At 39.2% G+C, this 18124-nt stretch overlaps 2 protein-coding genes across 2 annotated transcripts in view; one reads left to right on the top strand and one right to left on the bottom strand.

Moving 5' to 3' along the window:
* The window catches only part of LOC122697205 (boLa class II histocompatibility antigen, DQB*0101 beta chain-like), a 122461-nt gene that overhangs the window by 26157 nt on the left and 78180 nt on the right, over positions 1–18124 (bottom strand). The window lies entirely within an intron of this gene.
* Positions 1299–8784, top strand: LOC122697211 (SLA class II histocompatibility antigen, DQ haplotype D alpha chain-like). Its single transcript, XM_043907742.1, has 5 exons — positions 1299–1440; positions 5091–5339; positions 7419–7700; positions 7936–8110; positions 8286–8784. Exons 1-4 carry the CDS (start codon positions 1359–1361, stop codon positions 8088–8090), a joined length of 768 nt encoding a protein of 255 aa, XP_043763677.1. The 5' UTR covers positions 1299–1358; the 3' UTR covers positions 8091–8110; positions 8286–8784.

Genomic DNA, 18124 nt, shown 5'->3' with positions numbered 1-18124 from the left:
GCAGTTTAAAAGAAAAGAAATTTTAAATTTATTATCCAGTGTCCTTGGTCAGAAGTGTATGTCAGGCTCTTTGTCTCACCTGACTGAAGTCACAATCTGAGGTTGCAATTCACATGTAAGGTCATCTCCCAAGCTTAGAGCTGTTGGCAGAATTCATTTCTACCCATTCAGTTTTTCCCTTCATTCTGATATTCCAGACTTTCTTGTGTTATCATTTCCTTTCCATATGAAAAAGCTCCCTTAGCCATTCTTTAAGCATAGTATTGCTACCAACATTTCTTAGTTTTCCTTTGTCTAGAAATGTCTTTATTTCCCCTTAATTCCTGAAGGATAATTTTGCCAGATATAATCCATAATTGACAATTCTTTACTTTCAGCACTTGAAAAACATTGTATCATTTGTGTCTGGCCTTTGTGGCTTCAAGTGACAAAGCCACAGTCATCTGTCATGTAATTTAATGCTTCCTTATCAGTTCAGGTGGTAAAGAGTCTGCCTGCAATGTTGGAAACCTGAGTTTGATCCCTAGGTCGGAAAGATCCCCTGGTGAAGGAAATGGCAACCCACTCCAGTATTCTTGCCTGGAAAATCCCATGAACCTGGAAAATCCCATGGACAGAGGAATCTGGCCGGCAATAGTCAATGGCATCGCAAAGAGTTGGACACGACTAGGTGACTTCACTTTTATCATCATGTATCATTTTTCTCTGGCTTGCTTTAACACATTTTTCCCCTTGCATTTCACAAGCTTAATAATCCATGTTTCTTGTTGTGAAATTCTTTTGGTTTATCCTATTTGGGTTTTTCTCAGATTCTTGAAACTGTAAGATTTTTATGTCTTTATTCAAATTTGGGGATTTTTCATCCATTATTTCTTGGAGTACTTTTCAACCCTAGACTCTTTCATCTCTCATGATGAAAATCTTAGATCTTTTGTTATTATCTGATAAGATTCAGGGTCTTTGTTCACATTTTCAGTCTAGTTTTTGCCTATTGTTCAAATTGAGTAAATTCTATTCATCTATTCACAAGTTCACAGATTCTGTTCTCTGTCATCTCCAGTCATACATACGTGTGAGAAGACTCTGATTTAGTATCTTCCCTCCTTTCATATAAAAATCCCTCACATCCACTCTGAGTGGAGGCTGCATCAGAGCCAGGGGATTTCCCAGTCCCTTCAGCCCCTTAGTACAAAGTCTTCAACAGGCAACTGAGGTGTCAACATAGGGGATTTTTCTGATTGGCCAAAACCTGACCCGGCCGAGTGTGGTGTGTGTGCTTTAGAGTTCCTTCTCAGGTCAGCCCTCATCATTGCTCTGCAACCCAGAACAACAACTGCTGAGACTACGCTGAGTAGAGGATGGTCCTGAACAGAGCTCTGATTCTGGGAACCCTTGCCCTGACCACCATGATGAGGACCAGTGAAGGTGAAGACATTGTAGGTGAGTGCACGGTTGAAGGATGTGGAGACTAGAGATATGGAACAGGGAATCAGAGGAAAAATGAGATTGGCCTAGAAATAGTAGAGACTCCTAAAATGTTCTCAATATTAAGTAAATCTAAAAATTATAGTCATTCCTCCTTCAGGAATCAGAGTCCAGATCCACTCTCTTTGCTATCTGTGCTGTTGCAGAATTCACCAAGGTCATTACTCAATTTCTGATATTGGATCCAGTGAATATGTCCTGGAGAGTTCTAAGGCATTCATTCACAATTGCCTCCAAGACTAGAGATATTTCCACAAGTAGATGTTTTGTTATGAAAAGTTCGTGAACTGTTGCTCCTAAGTTTCTCTGAAGAACTTTTGAAGCTTTTTATATATTTCTCCTAGAGTTTATTTGAGGTAAATAGTTTCATGAATTATGAATACTGTGCAGATACAAAGAAGGATGACCTTTTTCTTGATCTCAAATCTACATACATTTCCATGCTGACATCTGGCACAGGTGGGGAGGGGTGAGCGGGGCCAGCTGAGTGCCTTCACACAAGGCATTTTACCACACAGTCATCATTTAATCTTAGTTTGCATATGTCACCTCACAAATAATCAAATAAAATAAGTGTGTAGAAATGATTTCTAAGTATTGAAGACACATAAAATCAATGATTATTCTTATTTTTAAATTGCTAGTATCACAAGTATATCTTCATATTTTTCTTTAACAAAGTAGAGAATATCTCTATTTTTATTTTAAAATTGAGAACTTTATGATGAAAACATGGTGAATTAAATTATATTATTCTCAAATTGTCAATTCAAATTACTTATCTTTCAATTCACCTAAGGAAGACCTGTAAGAGGAAAACTGATTAAGGACAAGTTAATTACATAGTCCCTTAGACCCCTCTAGTCAAAGCTATGGTTTTTCCATCGGTCATGTGTGGAGGTGAGAGTTGGACCATAAAGAAAGCTGAGTGCTGAAGAATTGATACTTTTGAAATGTGGTGTTGGAGAAGACCCTTGAGAGTCCCTTGGACTACAAAGAGGTCCAACCAGTCCATCCTAAAGGAAATCAGTCTTGAATATTCATTATAAGGACTGATGCTGAAACTGAAACTCCAATACTTTGGCCACCTGAAGCAAAGAACTGACTCTTTGGAAAAGACCCTGAGGCTGGGAAAGATTGGAGATGGGAGGAGAAGGGGATGACAGAGAATGAGATGGTTGGATGGCATCACCAACTCGATGGACATGAGTTCAAGCAAGCTGCGGGAGTTGGTAATGGACAGGGACGCCTGGCATGCTGCGGTTCATGGGGTTGCAAAGAGTTGGACATGACTGAGTGACTGAACTGACTTAGGCCCCTCTGCCTTTGCTGTCCCCCTCTTTCCACCCTCTCTTCTTATATTCCTTTATCCTCCTTTCCTTCCAGGATCCATCCCTGGCTCATACCTCTGTTGTTTCATAGACAGGAAGAGTGGGTTTGTAAAAGACCAAAGTAAAAAGCCAGATCATTCAAAAGGAAAATGAAATGGAGTTTAATCTTCAACAACTTTACTAATCATGGCAGCTCCCATTCTAATTTTTGTGGTAGTGAAGGCTTCACCTGCTTCTCCAGAGCACTTCCACATTTCCTCAGCATCACACAAAAGTGCCCTTGTCAGACTTGACTTACACTTTAGGCACAATAGGCACAGTGCTGAGAGCCTGCATTGCTTGTAGGGCCCCATAAATTTATTTTTCTCTTAAAATTAGAAGGAAAAGCTTTAGGCTTGGGGGAAATATTTTAGTTTTTAATCCAACCTCATTATATTTTTCTTTGTACCAATATGGTTTTATAACACATTTTTAATATTTTTATAAAAGTAGGGACTTACAAAAACAATAGTGCTTACGGCTCACAAATCATAATGCTCCTCTGGTCCCCACTGCTTCTGACTTTCTTATGGTTCTGCTACTTTCATGTCTGTCAGATTTTCCCCAAATCTCTGTAATTCTTGAGAACTTCATTTGACATTCAATACACATTTTCGAGCACACAGTTCAGCTCAGTTCAGTCACTCAGTCATGTCTGACTCTTTTCGACCCCATGGACTGCATGCCAGCATGCCAGGATTCCCCGTCCATCACCAACTCCCAGAGCTAGCTCAAACTCATGTCCATCGAGTAGGTGATGCCATCCAACCATCTCATCCTCTGTTGTCTCCTTCTCCTCCTGCCTTCAATCTTTCCCAGCATCAGGGTCTTTTCCAATGAATCATTTCTTCACATCAGGTGGCCAAAGTATTGGAGCTTCAGCTTCAGCATCAGTCCTTCCAATGAATATTCAGGACTGATTTCCTTTAGGATGGACTGGTTGGATCTCTTTGCAGTCCAAGGGACTCTCAAGGGTCTTCTCTAACACCACAGTTCAAAGGTATCAATTCTTTGGTACTCAGCTTTCCTTATGGTCCAACTCTCACCTCCATACATGATACTGGAAAAGCCATAGCACAGAGCAAACTAAATTTGGGGGATTCAAAGATAAAAGAGACTTCCCTAGTGGCCCGGATGGTAAAGAATCTGCCTGCAATGCAATAGACCTGGGTTCTATCCCCGGGTCAAGAAGATTCCCTGGAGAAGAGAATAGCAACCCATTCCAGTATTCTTGCCTGGAGAACTTCATGGACAGAGGAGCCTGGCGGGCTACAGTTCATGAGGTCACAGAGAGTCGGAAAAGACTGAGCTAGTTTCACTTTCACTTTCAAAAATAAAAGATGTGCTTTCTGTCATCTACAGGGTGCACAGATTAGTGATAGAAAAAAATGGTGCAGGAAGCAGAAGGACCATTGCTGAGCAGGACAGGAGATCCATCTGAGGCTGAAACTAAAAGTGACTTAGTTCCAATTGACCCAGTGATGAGATGTTCTTCAGCAACAGCTGGCAGCCCAGGACAAGTACCAGACAGAAAGGATATTACATATGTGCTCATGCTTGGTCGCTCAGTCATGTCCAACTCTTTGCAATGCATGCATGGACTTCAACCTGCTAGGATCCTCCATCCATGGGGATTCTCCAGGCAAGAATACTGGAGTGGGTTGCCAGCCCTCCTCCAAGGGATCTTCCCAACCCATGGATTGAACACAGGTCTCCCACATTGCAGGTGGATTCTTTACTGTCTGAGCCACCTGGGGAGCCCATGTTAGATATATATTACTGTCTGAAAAAGGAGTCAAGAAGGTGAATTGCAGAGATAAGGAGGCTTCACTGCAGGGCCTTTTAACTAAGTAAACAACTACAAACACTGAGCAGGGAGGAAGCAGGTGCCGGGAATTTTATCTAGAGAATGTGCCACAGATGAAGCCCACAGTGTTTGAAAGTCAATTTCAGACAAGTGCTCGGGCCTGGTGCACTGGGAAGACCCAGAGGAGTCGGGTGAAGAGGGAGGTGGGAGGGGGGATCGGGATGGGGAATAAGTGTAAATCTATGGCTGATTCATATCAATGTATGACAAAACCCACTGAAATGTTGTGAAGTAATTAAAAAAAAAAAAAAAAAACCATATTAAAAATGAAAAAAAAAAAAAAAAGAAAGTCAATTTCTCCTGTCACTTTGTTTAATAAGGTTTTTTCTCTCTGTTTCTCGACCTTCCTGCTTCTCACCCCAAATCAGCTGACCATGTTGGTTCCTATGGCATAACCATATATCAGTCTTATGGTCCCTCTGGCCAGTACACCCATGAATTTGATGGAGATGAGCAGTTCTATGTGGACCTGGAGAAGAAGGAGACTGTCTGGAAGCTGCCCCTATTTAGCAGAATTTTAAGTTTTGACACACAGTTTGCGCTGAGAAACATAGCCATCATGAAAACTCACGTGGACTTCCTGACTGAATTCTCCAACTCTACTGCTGCTACCAATAGTATGTGTTCACCATTCTGCCCCTCTTTGTTGATCTACCACTTTATATCAGGCCTCACTCCCTTCTTCCTTAAGGGTATATACCCTTTACTACTTTATAAAACTCCTTTCCAAGGAGTCTCTAGATTTTCTCACAGTAATTGTTGAACCTCATCTTCTCCTATTTTACAAATCATTAGGTTGGCCAAAAGGTTCTTTCAGTTTTTTAAGTAAAAATAAAAGACATTTATTTCATTTTCACCAAAAACTTAATTGAATAACATGTTCTCCATTTTGTTGCACTACCTTCTGCCATTTTTCAGGCAAACTTCATAATTTCATCTTCCCAGAGCTTTTTATTTTTGAGCAAAGAACTGTTTGAAGTGCCTTTTACAGTCTTCCAGGGAACTGAAATTTTTCCATTAAAAGAATTTTGTAAAAACTGAAATAAATGAACATCTGAAGGTACAATGTCTGATGAATATGGCCAATGAGTCAGAACTTCTTAGCCAAGCTGTAACTGTTTTTGCCTGGTCATCAAAGGAACATTCAGTCTTGTGTTATCCTGATGAAAGATTATGCATTTTCTGTTGACTAATTTTGGTTGCTTTTCCTCAAATGCTGACTTCAGTTGGTCTAGTTGGGAGCAGTACTTGTTGGATTAATTCTCTGGTTTTCCAAAAGGAGCTCATAATAGACAGCTATCGTCCAATCCCATTATATACAAAACATCACCTTCTTTGGATGAAGACTGGCCTTTGGTGTGGTTGGTGATGGTTCATTTCACTTGTCCCACAATCTCTTCCATTCCACATTATTATACAGTACCCACTTTTCACTACCCATCACAATTTGTTTTAAAAACAGAATGTTTTCATTACATTTAAATAGAGAATCACTTGCAGAAATATGGTCAAGATTTTTTTTTTTTTTTTTTTTTTTTGCTTATATGGAACCCAAACATCAAAAGCAACAAATGACATAACCTAGCTGGTGCAAATTATTTTCAAAGCTTGATTTGGATATTTCTGGTATATCGGTTGTCTCTCAAATGGTATAATGTTGATTGTTCTCAATTAATATCTTGATTTGATCGTTATCAACTTCAACTGGTCTACCCAACTGTGGAACATTGTCCAGTGAAAAATCTCTAGTAAAAACTTTGCAAACCACTTTTGACATGTTCAATCAGTCACAGCACCTTCTCCATAAGGTGCACAAATATTTCAGTTGTGTTTTTACCATTCTTGAAATAATCAAGCATAATATGTTAAAAATGCTGCTTTTTTTTCCTTCCATCTTCATTATTTAAATGGCTACACAAAAATTCACCAATTTTGATAAGTTTTTTAAATGCACACTGATAAGAGAGTTCTTGAGAATCCCTTGGACAGTGAGGAGATCAAACCAATAAATCCTAAAGGAAATCACCCTGAATATTCATTTGAAGGATTGATGCTGAAGCTGAAGCTCCAATACTTTGGCCACCTGATGCAAAGAGCTGACTCAGTGGAAAAGACCCTGATGCTGGGAAAGATTGAGGGCAGGAGGAGAAAGAGGATGACAGAGGATGTGGTGGTGGGATGGCATCACTGACTCAACGGATATGAATTTGAGCAAACTCTGGGAGAGAGTGAAGGACAGAGAAGCCTGGTGTGCTGCAGTCCACAGGATTGCAGAGAGTCGGATACAATTTAGGGATTGGACAACAACAATGACAGCTGTCATGATACAATCTAACAAAATTGTTTTGAATGAAGTTAGAGACAACTGAGCACTACAAGAACCATGGTACAGAAAAAAAATCAAATGAACCTTTTGGCCAGTGCAATATATATTTCTATGATCCCTACTTCCATAATGCAATCTTTGACTCTTTCAAAGAGAGGTCCCATAGAGTTTCTACCCCAGAAGCAGGTCCTCAAAAAGAAGAGGACAGGGATAAATCAGAGGCAGTGCATACTGGCTCCCAGCAGAAGGGAAACAAGAACTCTTCCACTATCAGACTGGGAAATGTCAGTGGGAGGGCTCCCCCAGGATGCAATGCAGAATCACAGCAGAGCTATTCCTATTTCACATCTGTGCTGTTTCCTCACCATAGAGGTTCCTGAGGTGACTGTGTTTTCCAAGTCTCCTGTGATGCTGGGCCAGCCCAACACCCTCATCTGTCATGTGGACAACATCTTTCCCCCTGTGATCAACATCACATGGTTGAGGAATGGGCACTCAGTCACAGAGGGTGTTTCTGAGACCAGTTTTCTCATCAAGAGTGATTATTCTTTCCTCAAGATCAAGTATCTCACCTTCCTCCCTTCCGATGATGATGTTTATGACTGCAAAGTGGAACACTGGGGCCTGGATAAGCCACTGCTCAAACACTGGGGTATGTAGAGTTCCCACCCCTTTGGTACATTCTTTTCTCTGTCATGTCCAGAACATCATGTTTGTTATCCCCTAATCCTCGTGACCTTAAACTTCAAGGGATTCTAACTATAGACCTCATTCCCTTCTCTAAGCTCCATGCCCCAAGTCTGTAGAACCAACCCTCTTCACCCCATCCCACATACACACAAAGAAACACTCTGTATTGTGACTTCCACAAAACTTCACTTTTACAGAGCCTGAGATTCCAGCCCCTATGTCAGAGCTGACAGAGACTGTGGTCTGTGCCCTGGGGTTGACCATGGGCCTCATGGGCATCGTGGTGGGCACCATCTTCATCATCCAAGGCCTGCACTCAGGTGACCCTTCCAGACACCAGGGGCCCTTGTGAGTCACACTCCAGAAGAGCAGGTAAGAATTCAGATGTGTTAAGAACTGGAGACTGTACAGGAGGAGGGAAAGTGAGAAGAAGTTGTTGTTTTCAACAAATGTGGTTGAAAAGTTGTAGAATAGGGAAATGGCAAGATGATGGCACAGAAGCCACTTAGGACCCACCAATCTTGATCTCATGTCTGTCTTATTGCAGATGCACTGCCCATCTATGTGGATATGCCAGAAGAGTGGATATGCCAGATGACCTTGAACTATTTTTGGGCCAAATTCATCATATACTTTCTCTCCTCCTACACTCCTCCTCACACTTTTTTCCTCTGGGAGTTAAGATGCTATATCATCTCACATACCCTCAGAATTCTCTCCCTGATCTTCTAGTACTTTTTCTTTTTTCAATTATTACCTTCTATGGGATCCATGAGTTATCCCATTCAGCAACCTAATTCTCCAATGGCCTTTAGCTAATGTATCTATGGAAGCAATAAATCCCTTTATGGGGTCTTTACCGATTTTTTTTTTTCTGTCTCTCAACTCAAGGCTGACTAGGACCATGGCCTCTTATACTTTAAGCCTGTTTAATCTCATTTCCCAGATTATGTTGCAAACCCAGTAACAGAGGAGTGACCTGTATAAACTGATAATATTTTGCTATCTTGTTGTTGTTGTTTAGTCACTAAGTCATGCCCAACTCTTTGCAACTCCACATACCATGCTCCTCTATCCATGGAATTTCCCAGGCAGGAATACTAGGGTGGGTTGCCATCTCCTTCTCCAGGGGAATCTTCTCAATCCAGGAAATGAACTTGTGTCTCCTGTGTTGGCAGGTGAATTCTTTACTACTGAACCATCAGAGAAGCCCATTTTGCTATCTTAGCTGAGGTTAATATTTCTGTCTTCCTTTTGTTCCCATTCTTGGTCACTGCCACCCACCCCCCAATTTAGACATCAGTGAAAGTAATACATACCCTCTGCCACTGGTGTAGATTTGTTAGAAATCAAAGACCATTAAGTTCATTTGTACTCATTTTAATATTACTTTTAAAGTTATGATAGAAGAATGTTAGGAAGAAATTTTGAATCTCAAAAGTATCAAGAGTCAAAATTAGTTTCCAAAACTTTTAATTTTTAACTAATGAATAGTGATAAGAGAAGCTTTCTTCTCCCCTCCTCACACTTGAAAAGATAAGAATCATCTAAGCAGGCAAACAAATGCAAGTTTGCTAGGAAAACATTAGAATAAGACAATAAAGCAGGTATCTGAGAAGGACCAAATATTTTGTCCTTAGTAACAACAGGAAAAGGGATGGGGTAGAAACAGGAAACAGGAAACAGGAACAGGAAAAGGGATGGGGTAGTAACAACAGGAAAAGGGATGGGGTAGCAACCACAGACATATTTAAGGACACAGGTATAGTTTGCCTCATCTCTTATGTGAATTCCTGCTAGAAAACCACATAGTCTTCTTTCCTGACATGGCATGTGCAGGACAGTAGTGTAAATATGGCTACAGAATGTTTCTAGGAAGATAAGCCTAAGCCTGCTTCACTGAATCTCTGTGCATTGTTGTGCACCTGAAGAACAACAAAACACCCCAATATCCCCAGCCCCTGCCCCTCACCCCTCCTGGCTAAGGAAAGCATAAACCTACAAGGGAGAAATCCCAGGAGGGACAATACAGCTGAAGCAATGTAGCAGCAGCTATGGGCGCTGTATTCGCCTCTAGAGTTGCTGCCTCTTAGTGAAACTCCATTCTCTGACTCTCCTGCGTGTAACCAAGACCTCACTCTTGGGAGTGTATGTGACTTGGCTTGAAGTCATTTTTGCCCTTGAAAATGTTATAGGTACTTGCCTCAGTCTTTCCACTCTGAAGTTACTAATTCCATATTTTGCATTGCAGATGATATTGTGAAAGAGCTATGAAATGTATGAGACTGTATCTACCCATGTCATCTGTATCAGTGAGCTTAATATGTAAGTGGGAACTAAAGACACAATATGAACACAGTAACTGATACAGCAGAATTTGGTACATGCTGCATGCGTACTAAATTGCTTCAGTCGTGTCCAACCCTTTGCGACCTGATAGACTGTAGTCCACCAGGTTCATCTGTCCATGGGATTCTCCAGGCAAGAATACTGGAGTGGGTTGCCACATCCTCCTCCAGGGGATCTTCCCAACCCAGGGTCTGAACCCGCTACTCCTCCATTGACAGGCGGGTTCTTTACCACTAGTGCCACCTGAGAAGCCCGGAGTTTGGAGCAAAGAAACCTATATCCAAACCCAGGACGCAGTGCTTTATAGCTAGTATTTAAAAACACTGGCAAAGTATCTAACACGAGTCTTATTTTTTCATATCCATAAAGTGGGAATGATAATATTGATACTTTCTTTGCAGAGTTATTAACAGGATTTAAATAATCTTGTTATGTAGGAAATCTTTTACACATAGTATACAAACACATTTTAAAAACAGCTAGTTATACTTATAATTAATTTATTTAAAAGAATGGATTATATTACATGAAACACATTTTTGTTTCTCTGAGTCCTTTAATGACTTATGAGATTCAAACATGGAATTAAAGATGAATTTCTTTTCATATGTTATTGGAGAATTTTTTCCTCTTCAAAATGAGGGAGGCTGAGAGATAGCATATAATGGTCAGTGATGTATCATTGGTCAAGGGGTTGTTAAAAGAACTCTTAGGGCAAGTTGTAATACTTTATTTTAAATTTTTATTCTCTAATAAAAGGTATGTACTTTACTTATGCTTATAAAGTTTTAGCCAAGCTATTTTATTTTATTATTTAGTTAAGCTATTTTATATGCTTTATAAAACAGATCTTTATCCATGCTTACTTTGAGAAGCAGGTGGAAGATTAAAAGCTTCCTGTGAGGCAGAAGCAAGAGAATAATTCAAAATACAGATTAAGAATTAGTAAATACAAGGAATGTGAACCAGAGGTCATCATGAAAATGTAGGTAAAAGCACAGAGGATTTTAGGACAGTGAAACTATTCTGTATGATACCACAGTGGTAGATCCATGTCATTATACATTTTTCCAAACCCATAATATGTACAATATCAAGAGTGAACCCTAACGTAAACTATAGACTTTAAGTGATAATGATGTGTCAATGTAGGTCCATCAGTCATAACAAATATACCACATTATCTGTTAGGAGATGTTGATAAAAGGGGAAGTTATGCATAGTAAGGGCAGGGGATATGTGGGAAATCTCTGTATTTTCCGTCGAATTTTGCTATATACCTGAAACTGCTCTAAAATAAATATATTTAAAACAATAATATAAAATATTATCAACCATGGTCCTAAATGTATAAAATAAAAATTTTAGCATGAAAAAAATGTAGGTTACCTAAAAATACATTAACGTGCTGAGAATTTTTTTTGGCAATAGAATTTCAAATGTTATGTAAATGGCAACGACTCATGAGGTAATAACCCATAATTTTGGAGACAGTATTGTATATTTATGTATGTGTGTCATAGTAATATAAAGTTATATTGAATGTCAGTATTACCAGTGTCCCAGAAATATACAAGTGCAGTCCTTCACAGACTCCTTCCCCAGGACATACTAAGAGAAGCAAATTTTTGGTAAGTGAATTTTATTAAAGAGATTTATTCAAGAAGTCTTCATATAAGTTTTAAAATAGCAAGAAAGAACGTGAAAGTCGCTCAGTCGTGTCTGACTCTTTGCAATCCCATGGACTGTAATCCATGGAATTCTCCAGGCCAGAATATTGAAATGGGTAGCCTTTCCCTTCTCCAGGGGATCTTCCCAACCCAGGGATCGAACCCAAGTCTCTTCCATTGCAGGCAGATTCTTTACCAGCTGAGCCACCAGGGAAGCCCAAGAATACTGGAGTGGGCAGCCTATCCCTTCTCCAGCGGATCTTTCCAACCCAGGAATCGAACTGGGATCTCCTTCATTGCAGGCAGATTCTTTACCAACTGAGCTATCAGGGAAGACCAAGTTTAAAATAGCAAAACTAAAACTAATTCTAAAAGATAAGAGCAAATATTTAATTTTGTCAGTCAAAAGTTAAAAGTGGTATCACCACATGACATTACTGTAAAAAAGCTCGTAATCAGTCCTGATGGTTTAAATTTGTGATTTTTGAACAATTATATGAGTTATTTAAATTATTTCAGATTGCATGCATGAAGTATGACTATTATTATTTAATATGCTTCTATTTTCAATTTACATAATTGAAAATTACATAAAATATCTCAGGTTTGTAGCTACTACATACAAAACAAGGATTTTAAAGGATTTAATTTTACAAATCAAGCACTTTACACACAGCCTGGCACAAAGTAAGCAGTCAGTGTGTGCATACTTAGTCATGTTCAACTCTATGAGACCTCAAGGACTGTAGACCACCAGGCTCCTCTGTCCATGGGATTTTCCAAGCAAGAATACAGGAGTGGGTTGCCATTTCCTCCTCCAGGGGATCTTCCCAACCCAAGGACAGAACTCACGACTCCTGTGTCTCTGCATTGGCAGGCAGATTCTTTACCACTGAGCCACCTGGGAACCCCAAGTAAGCAGTCAACAGGTGCTAACACCTGATGTTACTGTCGTTTTCTAGAATCCAAACCACAAACCTCATGGTGAATTACATTATAGGGATGCAGCCTACAAAATCCAGCATAAGGGAAGTATAGCTGGACAAACAACTGCACTCCTTTAGCAAATAATTAGAAAGGAAAAACAGAGGTCAGAAAAACTGTACATTAAAATAATGAAATATATCAACTAAATGCCAGGATTTTTTCATATTCATATTCAAACAAAACAACTGTTAAAAAATTATTGTAAGACAGAAAAGTTGAACACTGAACATATTAAAGAATTATTTATGTGATTTTAGGTGCAGTGATTACATTATTATAGTTGTGTTTCTAAAAAGTCATTTTATTTCATATTTTCATAATAAAATGTTATGAATGAAATGATACAACTTTGAGATTATCTTCCAAATAATCCAGTTTGCATGTGAACTTAAGTAGATGGGTTTACAAAATTTCCCATGACTTAATAATTCTCCTTTCCAGGCTGGGAGACAGCCAAGGATGCTTGAGCTGATTCACATGTTGACAGTTCTTCAGGCATTTCTACCACAATATTGGAATTGGACACATTGGCCAAATAAAGTTGAAATTTTCAAAAAAAAAAAAATAATAATTCTATTTATTTATTTTGGGGCTGTAATGGATCTTCATTGCTCTGGATGGGCTTTCAGTAGTTGTAGTGAATGGGGGCTACCTTTCATCATGGTGCTCAGGCTTCTCATTGTGGTGGCTTCTCTTGTTGCAGAGCACAGGCTCTAAATGCTTGGGCTTCAGAAGTATGAGAACTCAGTGGTTGCAGCTCCCAGCCTCTAGAGCACGGGTTCAGTAGTTGTGGCACACAGGCTTTGTCCAGGCTTAATTGCTCCATGGCAAGTGGGATCTTCCTAGATCAGGGATTGAACCCATGTCCTCTGCACTGGCAGGCAGATTCTTACCCACTGCACCACCAGGGAAGTTCCTTGATAATTTTAAAACTAGACTATTGATACCAGATACTTTTCTCCCTACCACTGAACAGAGCTGAAATTTTCCGTAATACACGTTTTGTTTTGTTTTTTAATTATTCTGGGAGAGTAAAAAAAAAAAAAAATAAAAGTAGGCAGAGAAGCACACTCTTTGAAGTTACATTGGCTTTTAAAGTTTTCCTCAGGTTTACAACATTGAGGAAACCTTGAGTATACAAATGCTAATCCAAACTACAGGAAACTCTCAGAAATGTAACCCTAAAGAATATTTATGCAGTAAGGAATAATAGCAAAAGAAAGCAAAGTAACATTTCCTTTATTATTGACTGGATTAATCCCCAAACTTTGTCAATATAATAATTAATTCAATAAATAATGCAAAAATGGCCAAGTACCTGTGTTGCAATATATACCCCACTATGTTCTCAGTGTATTAAAATAATGTAAAAACAGACACATTCATTGTTTTCAAAGAATGTGCAGTCCAGTGGGAGGAAATGTACACTATAAAATAATTCCACAAAGGCGTAATCACAAGCTCTGAAGAATTTACAATGGAAAATAAAAAGACAACACAGGAGAGTATTGCACAGACACCAGGTATAATTTGATAGGGTTTAAGGAAGATTTGAAGAAATGTATCTTGAGATGAAATAAGATGGTGTATAGTATACGGAGAACAAGGGTAAGGAGGGCAGAGCAAAAGTTTGAGAAAATCTTTCAATATGAAAGAGAAGATGAGAATGAAATGAAAATTATCATAAACAGTAGAGGAGGTTCATTTAAGAGCAAATAAACTTGTTTAAACTTTAAAGTCTTTCTAATTGGAAGTATTAAAAGGGAAAAGTTATTACATATATAAAAGCAGTAATGATGGTTAAAATGAAAAAATTAGTAGAAAACTTAGAAAATTAAATTAAGACAATCTCTCTGAAATTCTTCGTAAAAAGTCAAATAAATGTAATGTATGGTAGAAAAGATAAGACATAAAAAATAGACCCATGAAATCTATTGTTGCTGTTACATCACGTTACAAAGCTAGAGAGAGAAAGAGAAAATTAAAGGGGAATATCACCAAAGCAAATAATAAGGGGAAATTTTCTAGATATAAAGGAATTAACTCTACATGAAAGAGGACTGTCAGATATATAGCAAAGTTAATGGGAAAAAAGAAAAAAACCTCATTTCCTAAATACATCATTAAAATTTTTTCAAAAGTTCAAGCTTTAACAGAAGATCATAAAATATCCTAGTGGAGGCAAAAAAAATAAAACAAACTGACAACAGACAAAAAGTCAGACTGCCAGATACTTCTATCATTAAGATAATGAGAAAGATCAGAAGGTTCTAATTGAAAATTATTTTCAATTAATAAAAGTATACCTTTTTCAAAATCTTAATAGGCATGAAAAAAAGAATAAAAATACTGTTAGACATGAAATGATATAAATTATCCTACCACACATAATTTTACTGATGTTAATTAAAAATATGACTTAGTAGAGTGAAATTTTTGTTCAGAAAATAGAAAGGAGAGGAAACCAAGAAACAGTGGATTCAATCCAGGATGTTACTGAAAAGTGACTCTACTACCACAGCTCCACAGGAAGCCCAAGGTACTAGACCACATAAATGATTATAAAGTGATTACAAAAAAAAAAACTTGCAACTTTTAGGATTAAGCTAATAGCAAGGCCCAGAGACAATCATTGTTACAGTAAAATGTCAATATTTTAGAAAGTACAGACACCTTCATTTGACAAGTGGAAAAGTAAAGGAGGAGAAAGGAAGGATAGTTATGCCAATATCTTCACCTTCTAAGAAGGGGGATGAGAAACATTGTCCATATTTAAGGGAAGAAGACACAAAAACAAATATATTTAAATTACAATAGAAACTGAAAGAAGAATTACATGACTCATGATTTTAGAAGTTGGGCTGTTATGCAGTCACAAAAATGTCCACAGTATAACCCACAAGGAGTTCTGACACTGCAAGAGCCCTCCAGAGTTGACCCAAGTTCTAGCAGGGCTCAGGACCTTTATAGTCCTGCAATGAGCAATCACCGAAGGTGAATTCCCCTGGGAAGTGGAATGAAATTGGATGAGACAGTTCTCCTCACCTTGAGTGAGTGAGTGTTAGTCACTCAGTCATATCCAACTCGTTGTGACCCCATGGACTGTAGCCTGCCAGGTTCCTCTGTTCACGGAGTTCTCTAGAATACTGCAGTGGGTTGCCATTTCCCTCTCCAGGAGATCTTCCCCACCCAGAGATTGAACCCAGGTCTTCTGCATTGCAGGCAGTTTCTTTTACCATCTGAGCTACCAGGGAAGCTCTCCTCCCCTTAGGTAATTCCAAAGGAGAACAAATAATTGAGGGCTGTCAGACAGGAACATTCCCAACAGCTGAAAGAACAAACTCTTCATTCCCAAAAGGAGGAGACTAGGTGGATCAGGACAGCATGACCTGCAGAAGCACTGTTCTAGTCACTGGGAGTACTTATATTGTCAGGTGGAAGAAAACAAACAAATAAATAAACATTTTTAAAAATTCATCACCTCCTCTTCAGTTCAGTCGCTCAGTCATGTCTGCCTCTTTGCGAGCCCATGAACCGCAGTACATCAGGCCTCCCTGTCCGTCACCAACTCCCAGAGTCCACCCAAACCCATGTCCATTGTGTTGGTGATGCCCTTCAATCATCTCATCCTCTGTAGTCCCCTTCTCCTCCTGCCCTCAATCTTTCCCAGCATTAGGGTCCTTTCAAATGAGTCAGCTTTCTGCATCAGGTGGCCAAAGTTTTGGAGTTTCAGCTTCAATATCAGTCCCCCCAATGAACACCCAGGACTAATATCCTTTAGGATGGACTGGTTGGATCTCCTTGCAGTCCAAGGGACTCTCAGGAGTCTTCTCCAACACCACAGTTCAAAAGCATCAATTCTTCGGTGCTCAGCTTTATTTGTAGTCCAACTCTCACATCCATGCATGACTACTGGAAAAACCATAGCCTTGACTAGACGGACCTTTGTTGGCAAAGTAATGTCTCTGCTTTTTAATATGCTGTCTAGGTTGGTCATAACTTTACTTCCAAGGAATAAGCATCTTAATTTCATGGCTGCAATCACCATCTGCAGTGATTTTGGAGCCCAGAAAAATAAAGTCAGCCATGGTTTCCACTGTTTCCCCCATTTATTTGCCATGAAGTGATGGGACCAGATGCCATGATGTTAGTTTTCTGAATGTTGAGCTTTAAGCCAATTGTTTCACTCTCCTCTTTCACTTTCATCAAAAGGCTCTTTAGTTCTTCTTCACTTTCTGCCATAAAGGTAGTGTCATCTGCATATCTGAGGTTATTGATATTTCTCCTGGCAATCTTGATTCCAGCTTGTGCTTCTTCCAGCCCAGTGTTTCTCATGATGTACTCTGCATATAAGTTAAATAAGCAGGGTGGCAATATACAGCCTTGACGTACTCCTTTTCCTATTTGGAACCAATCTGTTGTTCCGTGTCCAGCTCTAACTGTTGCTTCCTGACCTGTATACAGGTTTCTCAGGAGGCAGGTCAAGTGGTCTCGTATTCCCATCTCTTGAAGAATTTTCCATTAACTCCACTGACTCATCTTTCAACTTGTGAACTCTGTTCCTTCAGTTAAACATTTCAGTATAGTCAGGAAGGACAAAGTGATGTTGCAGTAAGATCTTCAGTTCAGTTCAGTTGCTCAGTTGTGTCCAACTCTTTGTGACCCCATGAACCACAGCATACCAGGCTTCCCTGTCCATCACCAACTGCCGGAGTTTACCCAAACCCATGTCCATTGAGTCGGTGATGCCATCCAACCACCTCATCTTAAACTGCTGTAAAAGTTTAATCTCAGTGGCTTAACTCACTAAAGGCAACTCAATTCCACAGTCATTCAAGAGGTTCAGTTTATGGAGTTCCTAACACCTTGCAAAACCATCATCTCAGCAATGGTTTCCAGGCTTGCAGTAGTAGGGAAAGCAGGCAGAGCTTATACTCACTTTTAAGTTTCATTGGCTGGTGCCAGTCACATGACTCCAACCCAACTTCAGAGGAGGCTGGGAAATATACAGAAGCTTATGGAATGTTTGTGAACACTACTGTCCTTGGCTGATATGATTGAAGGTAAGACAAAGAGCTCATGACAAGCAAGTTGTTTTCTAGTACACCCATGCATTTTAATGTACTTGGCTACCAAGACTTGAGGGTTTTGTGAGTAAACTTGTTTATAAAAGATGTACTTGTTATTTTTAACTAAATTCTCAGTAAAGGATTATATTTCCCAGTGAAATCTGGAGGTACTGGAAGGATGGAAAGAAGACTTCAACCTCTCATTAAAGAAGGAATCTTTGAGCACTGGGTCTGTGAGACAATGTTGCACTCTAAGAATGTCATAGAATATGCCTGACCTTTCACTCCTATAATAAGTCTTATATTTCAAC

Source organism: Cervus elaphus, chromosome 7 (genome assembly GCF_910594005.1).
Source record: "Cervus elaphus chromosome 7, mCerEla1.1, whole genome shotgun sequence".
NCBI classification, from domain to species: Eukaryota; Metazoa; Chordata; class Mammalia; order Artiodactyla; family Cervidae; genus Cervus; species Cervus elaphus.
This window is presented reverse-complemented; position numbering and strand designations above follow the sequence as displayed.

Coding starts and splice junctions, on each gene's coding strand:
- LOC122697211 (XM_043907742.1), top strand. CDS start 1,359: ATGGTCCTGAACAGAGCTCTGATTCTGGGAACCCTTGCCCTGACCACC. Junction 5,340..7,418: donor CTCTACTGCTGCTACCAATA/GTATGTGTTCAC, acceptor TCCTCACCATAG/AGGTTCCTGAGGTGACTGTG. Junction 7,701..7,935: donor GCCACTGCTCAAACACTGGG/GTATGTAGAGTT, acceptor TCACTTTTACAG/AGCCTGAGATTCCAGCCCCT.